The sequence below is a fragment of the Cupressus sempervirens genome, chromosome 11 (genome assembly GCF_028749045.1).
Source record: "Cupressus sempervirens isolate cs-2001-9-10 chromosome 11, ASM2874904v1, whole genome shotgun sequence".
NCBI lineage: Eukaryota > Viridiplantae > Streptophyta > Pinopsida > Cupressales > Cupressaceae > Cupressus > Cupressus sempervirens.
In genome coordinates this window covers 56014530-56035867 of record NC_143128.1, presented here as the reverse complement: position 1 = coordinate 56035867, position 21338 = coordinate 56014530, and the positions used below count along the sequence as shown (strand labels likewise).

At 37.7% G+C, this 21338-nt stretch overlaps 1 protein-coding gene across 2 annotated transcripts in view; it reads left to right on the top strand.

Annotated features, from left to right (window-relative positions):
• The window catches only part of RECA1 (recA DNA recombination family protein), a 135381-nt gene that overhangs the window by 26719 nt on the left and 87324 nt on the right, over nucleotides 1-21338 (top strand). For both annotated transcript variants that reach the window (XM_089808462.1, XM_089808461.1), the window contains exon 5: nucleotides 18174-18303. In XM_089808462.1, the coding sequence (XP_089664588.1) occupies nucleotides 18174-18303 (130 nt within the window). The remainder of the gene's footprint in view (nucleotides 1-18173; nucleotides 18304-21338) is intronic.

The following is a 21338-nucleotide window of genomic DNA, read 5'->3' as shown; positions in this document are numbered from 1 at the left end:
CAAGTCGATTCTATGCGTTATTGATTAGGTCTTTGAGTAACTTGTTATTGTATTTTTGCTACTTTATATTTATATCGATTGATCTGTGATATCAATTGATAATTAAAGTTTCTCTATTAATTCTCAGTGATTTCCATATCACTCTTATACTATTACTGTATATCATTCGAGTTTTCAATAGAAGTACAAATTTTTGTTGGACCAGATTGTTTCCCTTTGTAAAGGGGGTTTTTCCTAGGATAATTCCTTGTGTAGAGTTTATTGTTTATATTTTTTGGTTCTCTAACACTACTTACACTAGGTTTTGAAATCTATTTTATTGTTTGCTAATCATGTTCATTTGGCCTCATTCCCATAGGGGCTCCAACATCTTCTTGATGGGTTGGCTTGGTTCTGTGACTTTTGGTAGTTAGTTGTGAACCTAGGCAAGACCCGCGTGATGGTCTTCAACTACTTGAAGACCTTGCATCTCCATTTCTATCTCAAGGGCAAGGAGATTGAGATCACACTTTCCTGTACTTACTTGGTGGTAAGTTCTTTGGGCCCCGTTTTAGTATGAGACTTGGCATGCAACTTTGTGTTAATAAGGGGCTCGATTTCATGGCTATCCTTGAGAGATAGTGCTTCAGACATCATTTCCAGGATACTATGAGCAAGATGTTCCTCTTGGTCTATTTGGTTTGGTTGACAGTCCTCTACGGCTCTGCCGTATGGGGGACATCTCACTTGGATTCCAATTGGACTTAGGTTGAGAGAGTCCAAATCCTCTTCGTTCAACGCATGATTAGGTGTCATCGGTCCACCCCACATAGTATCATCCTCACCAAGTTTGGGGTCCATCCGTTCAGGCTTGGGACTATCTTTGTTTTGGTTTGGTTCCTCCATCGTCTTGAACGTTTCATAGACTCTACTGAGGGCCATCACAAATATTCTTACTTGGCTTACTGCTCTTTCAAGGCAGTGCTGAGTGCCAATCCTATTGGTAGAGCTCATTGTTGGTTCGCCCATGCTTCTGCTCTCCTTGGTTTGATTGGGATTTCGATGGATTGCCTCCCCCCTTTGAGTTCTCTCTTGATGCCCTTGCTCACCTCCTTCCCTCCTAGCAGAAGCTGAATGAGCACGTCAGGCTCGCCATCTACATGTAGTATATTGTCACAACATGGAGTAACCTATTGGGGGGCTATGCCTGAGGATGGCCTTCTATGCCGAGCACTACATGGATCTACAAGATGGGATTATTGTGCACCCTTGGTACCTCAATTGCAGTTGGACTCATGTCCTTCACATCTCTTTGGGATCTTTTAGATTTGGCTTTTACGGTTACGTATATAGGCTGATCACCAGATTGGCAAACAGGACAGGGTCTGCTGCCTTTGCCCCTTTCGGGAGGTGGAGTTGGAGACTTATTTTGTTTTCCATTTCCCCATGCACTAAAAGCTCAGGCTAAGGTTTTATTGCTTGTTCAGAGAGTGTATGTTGATTGCTTTTTTTGCCAAATACACTGATTAGTGGTGCCTTGCACTTTACCTCCAGGAGTGAATGCGACTTTGTGTTTACACCTTACAGCCCTAGTTTCTGACGAGACAGACTTTTGACCAGATCACCACCTCTTTCTTCACGTCTGTGTTCCCTCTCCATGGGAAAAAAGCGGTCACTCGACCCTTCCTTTAGACACACAAGATTTGTGAGGCCTCGTAGAGGACCTACTCGGCAATACCACCCTACCTCCAGTGTATCCTTAGATTGTTGGGGTGCTGCCTCGCCCTATACCTTATCCTTCAGTTTTGGACTGCTTCTCGTCTGTAAGGAGTACTTAGTCCTTTGATTTTGCTTCTTTTGTTTCTTGCTTGTTCTTTTTGCAGACACCGTTTGGTGTTCCCACTGTTGGTTGTTGCCTTGTATGCTTTTCAGCCTCTTAAACCCACGTGGTCTCTTGTTGGACATTAATAAAATTATCTTATCTACAATATGTGCAAATAGAATGTGATATGAATGCATTAACAATGAAATGATATATGACTGGTAATTGCAAATGCTATAATGAAGTAAAGGAACTAGTGAAATGTGATGCAATATGAAACAATGTGTAATGTATAATGCAATGACAATGTATTGTGACGCAACAATTGTAGTTCCAATGCGATAATGGAATACAAGATGCTTACAAGACTATGTCTGAACAATAGTCAAATTTCAGTGAGAGTCTATGGTGTTCTCTGATATTACATGTGCACATTCCCTGCTAGCCGGCTTTGATAGACAGTGAATAATATGCTTCTGTGGTAGGAAGATATATAGGCAGTATGCCATGTCTGATATTCTCTGAAGTGTATATGTGATCTGCTATTTGGAGCGCTCTCTGATATAGAAATATAATTATGCTCTGTTATTGTGCTGTCTCTGACTGCTTTCGATTACTTGTACTTTGAATGTATCTATTGCAAACATATTCTCAAATAGAGCGGAAGTCCACAGGGAACACATGTAAAACCAATTCTTAATTCACGCTTCCATAGTTGATTGACTTCGATTATAAATATCATTTGAATAGGCACAATGAACCATTACCTCCATTTTTTATGTTTGCTGCCATGATTAATCAGTAAACACAATAAGAGGATCAGATGTTATGAACCAATTATAGTGTAATAGCAATACAATTAAGGTTAATTGTATGGAATGATAATATAATCCAGCACCGATAAGTATCTATTGCTGTAGTTATTTAATTACTCATAATAATCATACTGATTATCATGGATAATCATTATAATCATGAATTGCTGTTTATCCATGGATTGACAGTGACACCTGATCATGGATCATGATTCATAATGGTGCCATCTCTGAATATGGTACTGAAGCATGTTGCTGTATGGATAAATCCATACATGTTAGAATGATTGAGTGATAGATCGTTGTAGCATGTATGTATATGTAGATATATCAATGATGCCAACATGAACATTGTCATAGATATATCAATGGTCTCAACATATATCAATAATCTCAACATGGTCTGCTGATGCGTTATGTAGCCATGTACGTGTGCATGTATGCATGTATGTATATGCCTATGAATATATGTATGTATGTGCATGTGTACCTTGTATAAGTGAGTATGCATACATGTGTCTGTATGCATATGTGTAGATGTACGGGTATACATGCAAGTATGTATATGCATGCTTATGTATGTATGTATGGATGCACATGTATGTGGTGATGCATCAGGCATGAGTGCATTATGAAATGTTTCTAAGAATGCAGATGTAATGATGAACTTACTACTATGCAATAGATTATTTAAATGACTAGATTTGTTTATTTTTCCTTGCCTTCTTATTTACTTGTTATTTTCTTTCAATCAAAATTAAGGGATATCACAGAGACTTTGCAAAATTGAGATATGCTTGGCTGAGATTTGCTAGAGTGGGGACATTACAGTTCTATGTGGGTTCAACTTATTAGATTATTTTTAGTATACTATGTTCTTGCTAAATTTAGCCCTCTCTTCTAGAATGTTAGTTAATTGTCGTTTAGGCTATCATTTTTAGTTTTTAGTTTTTTCTTAATTTAGTCTATTTTTAGACTATGCTATTATTAGTTGTAAACTCTATTGAAGAGTCCATTGGTATTACAATTATTCATTCGGTTTTTAACAATCTCATGGTATTAGAGTAGTTCAATGGGTTTATAAATTTGGCCAATTTTTTAATCAAAAATTTGTAGCCTCTTCTGGTTCAGAATTTTCTAGAAATTAGTTTTTCGATTTTTCTATGAAAATAATAAAATTCATTGGAAATTTAAAATTCTCATCATATTTTGCAGCTTGTGCAAAAATCCGATAAGGATTTTACTATAAAATTAGTGGGTGTTGGATTTATTATTTCTTTGCCAGTCAAATCCTGCTAAAAATCTTGCGAAACACCCCAGGTCAAATTGCGTGCCTCTTTTCTCACGATTGTTATTTTTTTGCTTGGTAAAAGGCAATCGCCTGTTCTTATTAATTATTTATGAATTTTATATCAATCATTTTTCCTTGTTCAAGTGCAAGCACCGGGGAAGAAAACCCCTAGTATAGCCCGGGACAAAAACGTCCGGTTTATTATGTACAATTGCTTCTTTAAACTAATAAGAGATCTTTAAGAAGGCATTCCATCTCTTACACTTATTACATTTATTAAATAATAGAATTTCTCTTATAGAGAGATTTTACAATTGAAATTAGTCTTGACACCTTGTAACTCTAAGAAATTCAGGTTTTATACCTTTCCATATTTGTGAGGCACATTTGGTAGCGCTTGACGATTATATTCCTACATATCTCATTTGGCCAAGATCCATTGTTAGTTTTCGTGAAAACATGGGAAACGTGGAATTAAGCAAACTTTCATTAAAGTATTGTAAAACATATAAAAGTATGGATTTTTTTCATAATTGTTACCGCAGATGATGCTGTTTTTTTTTTGCATCCTTGACTGCCTGCAAGTTGTTTTTCTAAAGCGCTGAGCTAGAAGTTTCTGTTACGTCATTCCTTTCAGGGTTCATCCACAATGTTTTTTTCCCGTGTAGTCTATGTTTTTGGCAACAATTTTTTCTGAGTCTGCTATCTTGGCGCCATGTATGGGAGCTCGCAATTTTGGTGCTAGTTCAGGGTGTTTTGTCTACCATTTACAATTTCTCCCACAATCATTTGGCACCCAACAATCAATGATTTTTGTGTTCTCAAACATGTGCAATTTTTTTTCCACCCAAGTCAGTGATCTTCAACATTTTCTGACCATAGACGAAACTGCATGACATATATTTTTTTCGCAGAAATCATTCCTTTTTCGTATTTGTTACCACTGCGATTTTCAGCCCTTGCTTGAGAAGCAGCGTCTTGGTGGTAGTTTTTAGGCAATTTTTTGATGTTTTTTTTGCCACCTTTTTTGGCTGTTTGCGACATGATTTTTGTTTCTAGCCTACCTTTGACCCGCATGCGATTTTTTTCTTGATGTTTTATGGCCCACATCTATTTCAGGATTTTATTTTGAAAATTTATTTTTTGTTCAAACCGAAGTCAAATTGTTTTTTGAATTTCTGTTCTGGGTTTGTTTTGCTGTATTTTTATTGGAATTTGTTTTTTTCAACCCTAAACCTGATTAAGGTTTGCTGATATTTATAAATAATAATTCTGGGAGGGTTTAATTTTTTTTTTCTCAAGAATCATGTGTTTGGTCCTATATACCCTAGTTAGAGTTTCTATAGTTTGGGAGGGCTCTTTGGTTTTTGATGGGTTTATTAATTTTCGGATTAAAAATTTCTGAGTGTTTTAGTAAAAAATTTCTGGTGGGTTTGCACATTTTTTCTCTCTTAAAAAACAATAATTTGGGTTTTTACCATTTTCCCTTGAAAATAGAGTTCCGTATTTCTGATTTGTACCTCTACTTCTAATTTTTTTAATTTGATTTTTTACCTCAAACAGTATGTTTTGTTTTGGTCAATTTTCTACCTCAAAAATCATTTCTGGTATCTATAATGTGCAAAAATTAATGTGGGATGTTATTTTAGGGTTTTTATTGTTTTTCTTCAAAAAAATGATGCTTTGTTATCTTCCACTCTCTAGGGATATGAGAAAAGGAGCAGGAATCCAAAGAATCACTTGTGTAAAGAATATACTTAGCGATTGTGGCTAATTGCCAATTAATATCCTCAAAATTCTGATCGTTCAACAATTCCACTATAACTTGAGAAGTTGAGCCCACCAGCATGTTCCTCCATCCCATGGAACACCCCACCTCAATAACAGTCTTAATGGCAAGAACCTCCATCAAATTATTAGAATGGTAGCCCTTATAGATAGAAAACAAGAATGAATATAGGGTGCCCATTCTCATGTCTCCCTATACCACCAATACCTGTCTTGGTTCCCAAAACTGCAGATTGGAAATCCAAGAGCTTGCCACTTCTTCGATAGGATTCCACAATCAGTTCTGGCCAACGAACAAGAATCACCTTGATTCCCCTGCACTTTAGGCTCCGCTACACCTAGGCAGGTAGACCTTCTCCTTGAACCTGATCACTTGGTTCAGAGCTTTTCTAAAGCGAATTTAAGCTTTGGAGTTCTCCGGCTAGCAAGGTACTTGAACTCGATGAAACTGAAATTGAATGCTGAGTACTTGAAATAATTGAATGTTTTGTACAGGGTTCTTTAATAATGAATTTGATGCTTGTAGGAAGGAAGATATAGATTTTCTGACTTAAATAATAAAAAGACCAGTGCCTTTGTTCATCCGGGCAATAGAGTCAACTTCAGTGAATTTTCACGTAAAACTTTATTATGTTTTACGCAGTTTACTGCCAACAATTAAATAATCAAGATGCGACAGATCAAATATATATGCAATCTTAAATTAGTCCAGATTGAACTTTAACTCCTTTGGTAGGGAGACAAAATGGACACAGATATGGAAACAATTAAATATTTCACAATATCCGTGATGATCAAGCCTAAGATGCTAAATGACCATGTCCACTTGTCCGACATTTAAATTTTATGCATAATTCCAAAAGATAATTACAAAGGACAAGTCATCTGCAGTTTAAATCTCCATGCCATTTAAAAATAAACATAAGACACTTTATTTTATTATAAAAATAAAATAATAGAATTCATATTACAAAGCCATATTGAGCCCTTATTCCTCCATACAAGTAGATATTAAATACGTCTTCAAAATATGAATGTTTTTCGAATCTCTTGTTAAGTTTCAACATCTCTCATTTATAGGAGAGTGAAAAGGTGTAAGGTTTCCTCTTAGAAACATGCCGCTTCATAACATATAACCAATTATTGTTACATAATGTAAGCTTCTTGCTTACTTTAGAGAGTATGAAAAGTCATACTTCTTTAAAATAATAATGGCACCATTTCTATTTTATTAATTTTCTATTAACTCTTTTCTTGAAAAATAAGGATTTTGAACTTTCTCTTTGGAAATTATTTCTTAATAATCTTTTGACTCCTGCGATGAGGCTTCTTTTCTTCATCGATTCATGTTAAATCAAGTCACGTGCCTGTTCTGTGTATTTTTTACATTACACCTGGAGTAGATGATGAGGGTGATTCTTCACATGCTTTTAAAAGTTTCCGCAATACCTATCTCTGTTTTGAAAGTTTTTGTTTCAATGGTGGCTCCTCTGCGGTTGATACATGGATGTAGCATATATGGTTCAATTCTTAGTATGTTATCCTTCTTCACGTAATATATCCACGCCTTCATGTCTAAGAATCATTGTTTTTGAGGGTGTTAAAATCCACAGGTGTGTTTTCTTTTAATCTCCAGGTTATTGTTGTACTGTATAGATGGCAGAGACATGATCGTGGGCATGATTTGACCTCCTGTAACTTCGTTTTGGAATCCCTAATATTCTTCCAATTGCTATATACTCGTGTTCTCACATCATCGCAATATATCCTTCAACCATGTGACATGGATTCCAGCGACTCCTTTGTATTGTCAAAAAAAAGTTAATTGGTCATTGCCATGGATGAGAAAATGCCCCTCTTGCATATTGTAAACATCCAGTCCTTGCATCTATCATTTCATCTATTGTTTCAATCGACTTGATGCCAGAGGCTTGCCAATAATGAAAATCATTCTAAAACCGTGTTGTCTGCCAAGCTACTTCCAACATCAAAGCAGGATACCCCTTCTTAATTTCTGAGTGCATTCTTCAATCGGGCTTCATATATTATGACTTCTATATGCCGTCAATATGCCAATCACTGTGTATTATTACTGTGCGATTCTGAAAACACATAATAGCGTTCTTCTCCATGATGGCCTCCAGAATATTGTTAGTTTCAATCCTCTATCTTTGAAAATTTTCCTTTACTATATCAGCACATTATCCCAAGCAAGCATCTGAAAGATCTGCTAATATTGAAATTCATTTCCTGTGCCTAGGCTCTGTTGACATATACAGTTCCAGAGATTCACGACCCACCAGACTTATACATATGCTTAGTATAAAAAATAGTGTCACTCATCATATACATCTTCATATTCAATGTTTATTGTCGTTAATAGTCTTATTTCCAAGTCTTCCAATCCTAACGGCACTGAAGTTAACTATTTCTGGGCAGTGATTTATATACAGATAAAGTATCTGGTCATTATTTCTGTTCAGTTGTTGTTTCCTGTGGAACTCTTTGATATCTATTGATGTTGTATGTGTTGTCCACCTGATTCAATATTTGGTAATATGTTAGTGATCACATAATGACGATATTTATCCTCTGTTTCTGATTTCATGGCAGACTCCAAATCTGTAAACCATTTGTAGAACTAATGATTATTGAGCAAGGCTACTCCTGTAAGCCAAGAAGAAGCTTGTGATGTTTCATCCATAGACAATATAGCCAAGCTTGAATCCTTCGTGACAGTGGGTTCCTGAGCCAAATTCTTTGGAAGAGGTTGATTTGCAGTTTAATTCACACTGTCTTATATATTCTTACTAGATTTTCTATTAACCTTTAATGATTATCCCTTTTCAAGTCTCCAACATCACTAATGGAGGCACTGAATTTTTGCCAAAAAATAGGGCTCCATCAACCTGCATGACCAAGATTCCCTCGAGAAGAGCCATTGGTATTATTTTTCAAGGATCCGAAACGGGGAGGCATCCACCTTCCCACTTTGCTAATTCCCTTCTTCACATGTTGGGGTTAACTTCCCCTGAGGTCCCTCACTTTACTGTACTCGAATTGCAAGTTACGAACAACAACCATCTCAGTTGGGCCCACAATTTTTGACATTTCACATTCTACAATGATGCCCTCTTGAAGCCTGCAAATAATCCTCTGCTACAATTGCAAACTACCAATATGCGAAACACAAAAGACCCTTCGGTTACCACTTGTCACTTACCCAAAGACAAGAAACTAAAAAGTTGTTGAGCCTCTCGACAATAGCTTTAGTGCCACTTTTCCTGTTTTCCCATGTAAAAACACCATTAGTTGGATTAACATCAATGAGCTTTAGAACTTGAATATTCTTCCTAAGCAAAAAGGAGGAAGGGTCTAGCTTGCGTAGCCTCCCTTGTTTTTCATCCAAAATAGTCATAGCATTGAAGTCCCCAACTAGATCCAAGGGGAGAAAATGGTCTAAGGAACAAATGTAGCTAATAAGGGTCTATAGATGTGTCTTTCCCAAAAGATCAGTGAGAGCATATATACCAATAAAGACATCTTTTCCCCAGTTTCAAAGCTAGATGCTATCATAGAGAGTGAAGATTTACTTGAACTCCATCATAAGGGGGAGATCCTCCTTGGGTTCTAGAGGCAAGCAATTCTTCCAGGACAACCCTGAGTTCCAACCCTTTTCCAATAGCCCTGTGGGCACAATCGAGTCACAACCAGCCAATCCATCCATTGAAAGTTTTGTTTATTGAAGAAAAACAACATTAGGAGACTAAGATTCAATCAATTTGCAAACAACCTTTTGTCTAGGGATGCTGTTCAACCCCCTGACATTCCATAAAGGTACTATCATAACAAGGTTGGGAGAAGTGAGAATTAATTGGCTTCACTGATCTTGACTCAACCAGAGCATCTTTGATAACTATCACTTTCTCCTTGTCTGTCTTCCATTCTGTAGAGGTTTATCAGAGCCAATCTTTTTCAAAGACTTCTATTGTAAGCCATGAGCAGATAGGGCCTTATTGTTCTTCCTAGCATATAGGGTACCCTTAGTTAGCAAGGAAGAAGAAACCCTCATAGCCTCCTCCACTAAATGTCGTGACTTTCTAGGCACCTCAGTCTCTTTTCCCTAAGGTATAAAATCTGTCATCATTTGTTTCTCTAGAGGAGCTCTTGAAGAAGGACCTAACTCCTTTGCCTGGCCCACAAATTGCAGAGAGACATCCATAGTAAAATCTCACGCAATTCCATCCTCTTTAATTAGATTGTGTAGAACATCAAACCTATTCTGTGTCATCTCATTCTCTTTGTCCATCTAGGATCTCTTGTTGCCTCTAGATCTGTTCTGGGTTTTAACCAATGTGAAACCCTTCTTATCTGTGTTATTCTCAACCAAAGGGGCGCTCCCCTTAGCCTTACGAAGGTTGGGTTGGGGAGGATTCGAGGAAGTTATTGGAAAAGGTTTATTCTTAGGACACCTCCACTGTAAATGGCCATATTCATGACAAATTCTACACCTAAATGGTAAGGTCTCATAATCCAACTGTTGGGTCCATGAGGAAGATCCCAGATATATTTCCATAGGATTTGATAGAGGCTTGTTAAGATCAACTTCAACACAGATGTGGGCATTAGTGATTACCTTATGATCTTGAGTTTGTGTGGTTGAGCCCAAAGGTTTACCAAGAAGCAACAAAATTGAGTGAAGAATATCCTCTCGCAAAAATTATAGTGGGAGCTTCGACAGTCTAACCCACATTGGAACATGATAAAGCAACTCCTCTGTCGAGTTGAAACTAGTGTGCCAAGGTCTCATAAAGAGACCCGCTTGATTGAAGAAATAACGGCTGCCTTCAAAAGCTCTATTCCTATCACACAAGCTGGAGAAAATTACAAGGAAATATTTATTTGCAGCTAGAAATATTTCTATATCACCTTCAAGGTTCCACACTCGTTGCGGCAACGAATCTAAAGCCGATAGGGAAAGATAGAGACCCATGAACTTGCAGAGAAGAGCATGCTTGTACCTATATTCAACATCCTTTGAGATCCGCTTAGTGTGAATAACCAATATAGAAAGGTCTTGGGATCTCTCCTGACACCTATTTACTTTTCTCATTTCAAATGATTCCTTCGAAGCAGAAGCACCTTTCTCTAATAGTGGTTAAATAGGTTTATTCTTCCTGCTTGTATGCAATGACGTGGATGGATTAGTCATCTCAAGATCAATTGAATCCATTTGAAATGAGGTTAAATCTCGATTCTCCATGATTGCAAGACGTAAGAGACCGAAAAGAAGCGGGAGGGGGAAGGAGTTGTCGGGAAACCCACACCCTAAAATCCCAAACCTTCACCTGCTAAGCCTCACAACACTGGTACCCCAAGGGTTCAACAAACCCTCCCAATCCAACGATGAGGCAATCGTTGTGGATTAGAGACAAGGGCCAAAAAAGAGTCCACATCATGACTGCCCCCTGTCTCAAAAATCTTGACCCCTGCTAGCAAGTGACCCCATCAACAACAATGAAAAGGAGCTTGGCACTAGTCTGCAGCCTCCACACAAAAGCCCACCCAGAAACCACCCCCACTCGAAGGTAGCAGACGTGAGTGCAGGCTAGGGCACAACAACCTTAACATGCATAGGCAAACACATAAATGCTATCCTGTATAGGTTAAACTCTACACTTGAAATCTCCATTTTAGATTGCATTGTTAATATTTATTCATTCGTTTTTTAACAATTTCACAACTATTTGAGGGATGTATCAAGTTGAACCTACAAAGAACTTGGGCACTTGGAAAGTACCTTGGGCGATTGCAACAACGTACTGTGCAAAACCCATAGAGAGCCTGACCCTTGGTAGTACCTTGGGCAAACCCGTGGATGTAGTAGGACCCAAACACAAACCAAGGCCAAAATTTGCTTACAATCTGATCTAACACTTTCCAAGCTGATCTATTAAATCTTAGATTCTTATGAGAAACATTATATCTTTTAGAACATACATTGTTAAGAACCATAGTAAATTTCTCATGCTGAAATGCTTGATTTGTAAATTCATTTAGGCTCATGATTGTGTTTTTAACATATGAACATTGCATCATAACACAAAATTCACAATGGATTTAGTAGGAAGCAATAAAGAGCAGTAATGAAAATAAATATTAATTATTTATGACTGCAGTTGAATGATTTTGTTAGTTTAATCTGTTCATATATTTGGTCTTAGTATAACAAATTTGCAATTCACTGTGATAAGCATCTATTAGAGCAGATAAATATACTAGCTGTGCGTGCGCCCACACATGATTTTTACATGTTTTTGTACTATACAAACCCAAAACCACTGAATTTTTTGCCGAATTGGATCCCTGAACCCAAACCTGAACTGGCAGTTTAGTTTTTAACCGATAAAACTGTGTAAATGACATTTGTTATAGGTGCATTAATCGTTTGAGGAATAAATTGGCAAACTAAAAATATAAGATTTTTTCAAAAAATTGGCGGAAAAAAATTTGAAAAACTGTCAAAAACTATTTAAAAAAAAATGTAAGGGCATTTTCATTATGTATTGACATTTGACAAATAATTGAATTATGAACCTATTGTTATGTGGAACCTAATTACACTTGGAGGTTAATTTCTCCATACTTCATTCGGTGAGGTTCCCCCCATATTATTCTACGGGGGTTTTTGGGGGTAGTGCTCCTTGCGGGGTCCTGGGGCAACACTTCCGAAAGCTCAATTGACTTTATTATTGTAAAAGATGTCAACTGCTAATTTTCTATTGGATGACTTATTTTAGCCCTAATTTTGTAAGCGACAAAAAGCTTGTACAAAATGGCTTAGGGTTAGGGATTTGAAAAAATGTACGATGAGTTTGTAACTTTGTGTGGCAATATTGAGTTGTAAGGGATTACAGATTGTAATCAGGTAGTAATCACTGGATAATAAGAATATTGGACTCATTGTTTGGTGGACGTAGCCCAGGGATTGGGTGAACCACGCTAAATATTGGTGTCTTGTGTTCTCTTCTGTGTGGTTTATTATTTTATGATATTGGATGTATTTGCATGTAATTGTTATTTTTGTCTCGTTAATCCTAATAGAACCTACGATTATTTTGATTTTACAAATTTATGATTTATAAAAGTAATTTTATTGTTGGCAATTATGAGTATCATTGTTTTATATCATAAAAGTTTATATAAAGTTATTAACGATATGTACATACATAAATATTTGCGTATAAATATACATATAGAGATATATTGCTGTATTTGTATCTAAGTGGGGAAAAATCGCCATACCACTGTACTGGGTTTCGTCACCCATAGCCGCACCTTGACCTAACTAGTCACCTTTGAAAAATATCTTCAAATAAAAGTAAGTATTGTAAATAAATCAAAATAGTTTTTAAATAAAAATGAAAATGGATGTGTCCATATATGCATGTTGTAAATAAAGTAGTTTTGAAGTAAAATAAACTAACTCTTTAAGTAGTTCTGGACTAGTACAACTGTTATATGTAACTTCTTTGTATTAATTTTCATTCCTTAAACAATTTTGGCATTTTAAAACTGCAAAGAATCAAGCTATCATGGGCAAGAGTTCTAGACTTATTCTGTAATTGATCATGAAACAAAAATGCCTTACCTATATTTGGTTTTCTAATTGTTTATTTTTCAACGAATGTAGAAATTAGGTGGCAATGCTATGCTTGTAGATGCTGAGCATGCATTTGATCCATGCTATTCAAAGGCATTGGGGGTGGACATTGAAAGTCTAATTGTTTGCCAACCAGACAATGGAGAGATGGCTTTCGAAAGTAAAACTCATTCTATCCTCTAGCTATAAAAGTACTTGATTTCTTATGGTCCACTAAGCTCTTGGCTATTAGATTTATTAGAGAAAAGATACCGCATGGCCTTGCTAACCATAAACAAGGAGAAAGAAGGCCCATCGTACGGTAAAGAAGGAAAGTAGGTGATAAGGGTGATATCGTATGGTATGACACATAGACTGAGGCAAGGAAAGGCACAAGCACACACACTGTACAACCATCAAACTTAGCATAGCATAATGTAAAGCGAGCAAGTATATGAACAAAATATATTGTACAATGTTGAAGAGGTAGAGTATAAACTATAGTGTGAGGTATACTATATGGTTAAAGTGATTCGAGAGAGTTGATACTAATTGTGGATACTGTACAAGGAGACAAGATAACAATTGCAGATACTATACGGCCAAAAAGAAGACCACAAAGCGCAAAAACTGGGGATGCCGTACGATCGTATGATAACAAGAAGACGCAAGCTGAGATTATTGTATGGTGTGCAGACTTGCGACTTCATGAGCAATTACAAAGCAAGAGAATGCTATATGGTTTAGGAAACGATGAAAAGAACCCGTAAGGAGGAAACGCATACTGTACTGCCAGAACAAGCATAAGCATAGTGGTTCATGTGCACAACTCACAAAAAGTAGTGTGCAAGCTTGGAGTGAGTAAAACCAAACTACAATAGAAGGATACCGTACGGTAATGTTTGAAAAGCCTGTCAGGAGCATTAAGATCCACCGTACCACCACCATGACAGGAAGGCATAAAACAAAGAATGCAAGTGTGGATGCAAATCAAGTAAGGAGTAAGCTAGATGACCGTACAACTGTACCAGCATGGAATCAATAAATTTCAAAGGACTAGTTAGCAGGAGCCGTATGAAAACAAAAGAGCCCTCAAGATAAGTTGTACGGAGGAGTCCAACAACTGACCTAATCATTTTTGTCTTCTTCACACAAAAAGACAAAAGAGGTAACAATTATGCATTCAGCTGGAAAGAGAGCGTGGAAGAAGAAATTAGAAGAAGATTCATCAAGCAACAATATGAACATGAATGTGTAGTCTTTACCATTAGGTGTACCTATTGCAGGCAATACAGGAAAAAAGAAGGCAAGGGCACAATTGGCTACACCTACGCATCTCACACCTCAGAATGTGACTTTTGAGAGTTTGAACGGGTTGGAGTGCAGAAAATTGTGGTAAGAGGCATCAAATGATCACTTTGCGAAGGACAACATATAGAGGGCACATGTGGGATGGGTGTTGCAGATGCTAGTAGTTTGCATTTGCAACTGTTTTCTCCACACCATGTTGGAAACCTATGACAAATTCTCACGAACATGCTCATTTCCTTATCTAGGATAGAATATGGTGATATCTTTTAGAGCCGCAGACTTCACCAGAGTATTCAACATACCAAGTCATGCGCAGGGAGGAAGGAAAATCAATAACAAGCCAAAGAAACTTGATTGGAGATTCAAGAGCAACTGGTAGAATTAGTATGTGGCCAATGGTCGGAGGCAGAAAGCAAAGCCTTAATGGATTCTTCGAAGGGAAGGGGATTGAAGAAATCCTATGTGTAGGAAGGCCATTGGCGTTGTCTGATGGACTTAGTAAAGAGTAGACTCACTGGTTTGAGTAGGGCATCAAACATTTCATTTTTGTAGGTGACCATGATGAATGGTATCATGAATGACATAGTTTATGATTGGGCATCCTTACTGGTTGAGCGCTTGCAAGAGTTCATGATGTTGCAACAAAAGATGTTTTATATGCCGCACTACACCATCGACCTATTCCTCGACACTATTGCACAGATGATATCCAATGATAGATTGGAGATCAAGCCAAGTTTGACAGAACCAGGGGGCCCTCCGATCATGCAATGGAAACATCTTGATACTCCTGGAGGGCAGAAGGCCATCGGGTAGAGGAGGATGCGATAGGAAGTGGAGAGCTTTGAGCACAGGAACACGAATAGTGGGAGATAGGATACGTCCTCCGAGGATACTTATGGCTCAAAGAAGGAAATGGAGGACAAGGGGGATGATGAGGAAGTCGAAGTTATCACAACACTGCGACGACTATTTTCGAGGGCCCTCATAGCTACCTCTCACTCGCACTTAGTCCAAGTAGGCATACACATTCTTGCTTTCGAGCAACTTAGGTAGCTTGTAGTCATGACTTCGGTCACCATAGCAGCTAGACCACTGGTCACTGTAGCATCCAAACCAGTAGCACGACCAGCATCCCAACCATTAGGCCGACCAACAACATTTAGCATCTTTAGAGGGTGCTGGGCCTTCAGTCGATACAATAGTACCAGATACAGCCATATCGGAGGTAGCGATGAAGTTACTTGAAGGGGTTGTTCGAGAGACTTTTCCAACCACACCAGAGGTAGGGGCTGAGATAACTTATACCCAATGATGAGATAGACACTCAGGAGGGAGTGATGGAGATGGGAATGGGTGAGGGTTTGAGGACACTTGGTGTTCACTTGGATGTATTGGGTTTAGACACGGTGGTTTCAGTGGATGCAGCGTTGTTAGCAATGCCAGTAGACGAGCCAAATAGAAAAAGTAAATCTCAAAGGTTGAGCACGTATTTGAGTACAAGGTTTAATTGCACACCAACACCACGAGTGACAGACATTCTCACACCTGTGCAGGAAGTAGCCCTAGAAGGAGATCTTGTAGGCACGCAGACACAGGTGGAGAGTCACGTGGCACAAATTGATGAGATACCACACTTCTCTACGGAGAGCACTGCTGAGTGGATGGTAGAGGCAGTGAAGATAACTATGGGCACCCAAACCAGTAGCACGGCCAACATCCTAGCCATTAGGCCGACCAATAACATTAGCATCTTCAGAGGGTGCTAAGCCTTCAGTCGATACAATAGTACTAAATACAGTCGTACCGGAGGTAGCAATGGAGTTACCTGAAGGGGTTGTTTGAGAGACTTTGCTAGCCACACTAGAGGTAGGGGTTGAGATACTTATACCCGATGATGAGACAGATACTCAGGAGGGAGTGATGGAGATGGGAGTGGGTGAGGGTTTGAGGACACTTGGTGTTCACTTGGATGTAGTGGGTTCAGACGCGGTGGTTACGGTGGATGCAACGTTGTTAGCAACGCCAGTAGAGGAGCCGAATAGAGAAAGTAAATCTCAGAGGTTGAGCATGTACTTGAGTACGAGGTTTAACCGGACACTAGCACCATGAGCGACAAGCATTCTCACACCTGTGCGGGAAGTAGCCCTAGAAGGAGATCCTATAGGCATGTAGACAGAGGTGGAGGAGAGTCACGTGACATAGATCGATGGGATACCACACCTCTCCATGGAAAGCACTACTGAGTGGATGGTAGAGGCAGTGAAGACAACTATGGGCACCCAACAGCCTATAGTGGGGCGAAATGCATCGATGGGAGAGGGTGTAGAGGCATTTATCATTGATATGGCGACTCGGGCTCACTGAACGGTGGCCTCTGCACAGACACATGCCTTGGATTCAATGGTAAAGGAGTTGGAGCATGTCATATCCCTCATGAGAGTAGGGTTCCCAATTGCCTTTTCAGTTTGCTTTGAGGAGTGCGAGTGGCCTAGGTCGAGACTTTAAAGATGCGCTAGGATTGGGCCAATACGAGAGAGGCGGTTGGGGAGAGTTGCATAGAGGCTTTGGCTTAGGAGATAGTCCAGATATATCGGGATACTTATTATGCCCTTCGGAGGAGCTAGGCAGACCAGGTAGCGGTAGAGAGGGCTCGGGAGGAGTTAGCTACCAGGGTAGCAGCGATGAAGGTAGAACTAGTTGCAGAGAAGGCAACTCGAGAGTCAGAGAGCAGCCTCAGAATTCGAGAGGACAATATTTTTGGCTCAGTAGAGTCAGCAACAGTAGGTGGCAGTAGTGAAGGAGACGAAACTTGGAGAGATTGTTGAGATGATGCAAATAGCCTTGGGGATTTAGATGGAGGTTGAAGCAGATTTGAAGGTATAGACTGGGCAAGTGCGTGAGCTACGAGCGGAGCTGAACGAGCTTAGAGCATGAACGTCTACCACACCAAGGACATATCCCTCTTCCTAGTTGTCTAAATCTTGATGTAATTAGTGTTGAGTTATGTTTTGAGTTTTTGATTTTGTCGGCTGGAGATGACTTTACTTTTTGTGGGGGATGATGTTGTCGGTAAAATCCATATTGTAGCCAATGGGTAGAGTTGTATCCGAAAGGGCATGTGACAGTTGAGTCACCCCTTTAGTAAAGTATATGTACATCGTCCGAATGGACTATTGGATCATCATTATCATTGTAATCGTTGTAATTGGAATTGCATATTGCTTATATGAATAAAGTATCTTGTTTTGTGTTACATTCTAATACCTTAATGCGATAAGTACCCGTGTACCCTTTATGGTAAACAAAATAAACTAACTCTTTAAGTAGTTCTGGACTAGTGCAACTGTTATATGTAACTTCTTTGTATTAATTTTCATCCCTTAAGCAATTTTGGCATTTTAAAACTGCAAAGAATCAAGCTATCACGGGCAAGAGTTCTAGACTTATTCTGTATTTGATCATGAAACACAAATGCCTTATCTATATTTGGTTTTCTAATTGTTTATTTTTGAACGAATGCAGAAATTAGGTGGCAATGCTATGCTTGTAGATGCTGAGCATGCGTTTGATCCATGCTATTCAAAGGCATTGGGTGTGGACATTGAAAGTCTAATTGTTTGCCAGCCAGACAGTGGAGAGATGGCTTTAGAAAGTAAAACTTATTCTATCCTCCAGCTATAAAAGTACTTGATTTCTTATGGTCCACTAAGCTCTTGGCTATTAGATTTCCCTCTCTTTGTCTTCTCTTCCTTTCTGAACATGCATTTTGCTAAAATGAACGAGGCTTACTTGAAGGTTATAGATTTATTTCAAATGAAGCAAAAACATATATCAAGATGAGGCATATATCATATAAAGAACTTTTAGAGTTGTAATATTTGCAAGCTACTTTGATCATTTCAGAAGCTTGACTGAGTGCTGACATTGTGACCTAACAGTAAAGACATGATATCTGCATGACTTTGATCATGTTTAGTTTGACTATTTGTATATGAAAATCTTTAAGTCACTGTGGTCTTACATTTCCATTATAAACCACTTGCACAGTTTCTTATGATTTTGGTGGATCTTGACAATTAGTTCTCTACTGGAGCACTGTAAAATTAGTGATCCTGGTACTGGCTTGGGTTCAGTTTGGGGGGTTTGGTGTCCGTATTTGGTTAAAAAAATTGGGGTTGTGTTCATCCTTTGAAAGTAGAAGTCTCTCGTTCTCTTTCTCTCACACACATACTGGTCTGGGTTCATTTTGGGGGGTTTGGTGTTTGTATTTGGTTAAAAAAGTTAGGGCTAAAAGTCTTTCTCACCCAAACTTTTCATTTTAATTGATATTATTTCATATCAGTATCGTCAAAACATCCAATTCAATTGGCAATACATTAAAGACTTTCTGCTATAAATTTTATTCTTAACATCAAGTTAACAAATATAAATAAACCCTCTATAATCTTGCATTTAACAATGGATTACTTTATCTATTTAAAAATTTGAATCCCGGCTATGTTGCCAGGAAAGAAGAAAATTTAAAATAGATGAAGGGTTTTTTTTCTATCTATTATCTTTTTTGTCAGAAAATGATAGATAAATTGTTCAGCAAGGTTTCGTAAATTACTAAACATGAGCTGTAGATCCAGTACAGATGAGGCATGAGTGGTGCCAGCTTAGATCTCAGAGTGCACGTATATCATCTCATACATATTTCTTAGAGGGTATTTCCCAACTTCAGGCAATTCTGATATAATATTGCAAGAAAATAAAATCAAACCGCCAGCAACATGATGCCAGTCTGGGAAAAAGAACAAGTTCTTTTAAATCCATTTCACCATGTAACACTAAAAATCACATGGGACATACATATCTCTGGATTGCTTGAGATAAAATATGGACAATCAGAAAACACAGAAAGTTTTTACAGTTTCAAGGGTTCACTGCAGGGAAAAGTGAAAACTTGATTTTTTCGGAGTGCATCACTTTACTGCCAAAAATCTGTCAAATTCATTTTGGGATTGCCCCGGTTAGTCCAAGATTAACCCATAGACCAAAATATGCCTCCTGGATGCCTGCCCTCTTGCACCACACTAGAATCTGAACTAAGTGGATTGCACCTGGATTTGAAATGTCTTTAGACAATATCTTGTTATCAAATAGCTAAGTTTGCATAGGACTACTTAACATAAACAATTAAGCAGAAGTGTAAATAAACTTACTAAATAAGCATGTTAGATAATTAACCAACTACCAACATTTATTTTTCTTTTAATTTTGATGTGTTCTTGAAGCAATACGACATACGCCTATGCTAACCTTTAACACTTCAGCATGAGATAATGATAGAGATTATATTAATGATAAATACATGTATAATTCTTTCATTTATTTCAATATTAGATTCAATAGAAGGAATAATCTTATAATTAAAATAAAATAAAATATCGGTAACATTATTTTCTTTTAAGTTCCCCACTAAATGGAAATATCAAGCTAAACACAACTCTAGCCAATTCTTCAGGCGAAGAGTTATTTTGCAATTAGGTGAATCGTGTTGAAGTTTGTAGTTGCGATAGAGATCTTTATCTTTGTTCTTATAAAATGGAAACATATTTGTTATGACCGTTATGGTCACCTTCAGCTGAAAGAGATATTTGTGAGAATATTTAAGTCAATATTATATAAAAAGACGCGTCATATGTCATGTGAAGAGGCATGCATATGAAAATATTAAGTGATGTATATTTGAAAATTTGAAAGGACTTCATTTGGGATTTGAAGAGAGCTTCGTGTGTAAGATGAAGAGTCAATGCAATCTATTTATGTGATTGCTTAGTGGATTGTGATCAATCAAGTGAAAGTGTTGTACTATGAGCATTTATTGATCAATAAATTTTTTTTGCTGGTGTGGTTGGGTCTTTCCCTTCAAGTGGAAGGGTTTTCCCAAGATAAATGTTTTTTGTCTTTTGCGTATTGTTTATGCCCTTTATTTATTGTTTATCTATATTTCTGGGTCAAAGCATTAATAAATAGATATTTGACTAAGTTACCGATTCGGGTTCGGGGATGGATTTGGGTTCGAGTTCGGGTTTGTGGGTTTAGGCAATTTGTTTTTTCCCATTTAAGTTCATGGGTGGGTTTGTGAGAAGTTTCTACTATGCGTCATTCAACAAGTATAAAATGATAGTATTGAGAAGAAGACACACAGTTGCAGATTTAAGAGCCATTAGAGGCTTTGGAATCAATATACTTAATCCTCAAGAGGGGACATTATAGTGGTATCAAATCAACATTACATTGGGCATTGATCAATGATCAAGCAACATATGTTCATACTATGAAATGACTAAGTTTTGCAATTATGCACGTTTCTCTTATATTTTGTTTTGTATATATATATATATATATATTGATCAATGCCAAATGTAATGTTGCTCTGATACCACTTTAATGTCCCCTCTTCAAGATTAAGTATATTGATTCCAAAACCCTTTGATGGCTCTTAAATTTGCAACTGTGTCTTCTTCTCAATACTATCATTTTATACTTACTCCTTAATTATTGAATGATGCATAGTGGAAACTTCCCGAGTGTATACTAAAACTTCTAGTTCAAGATTGGATTGGAATCTTAGTATGAAATCAATTTGTACTTTCCTTGTTTCCTCTAGTGATTATATGGTAGATTGAATATTTAATTTCC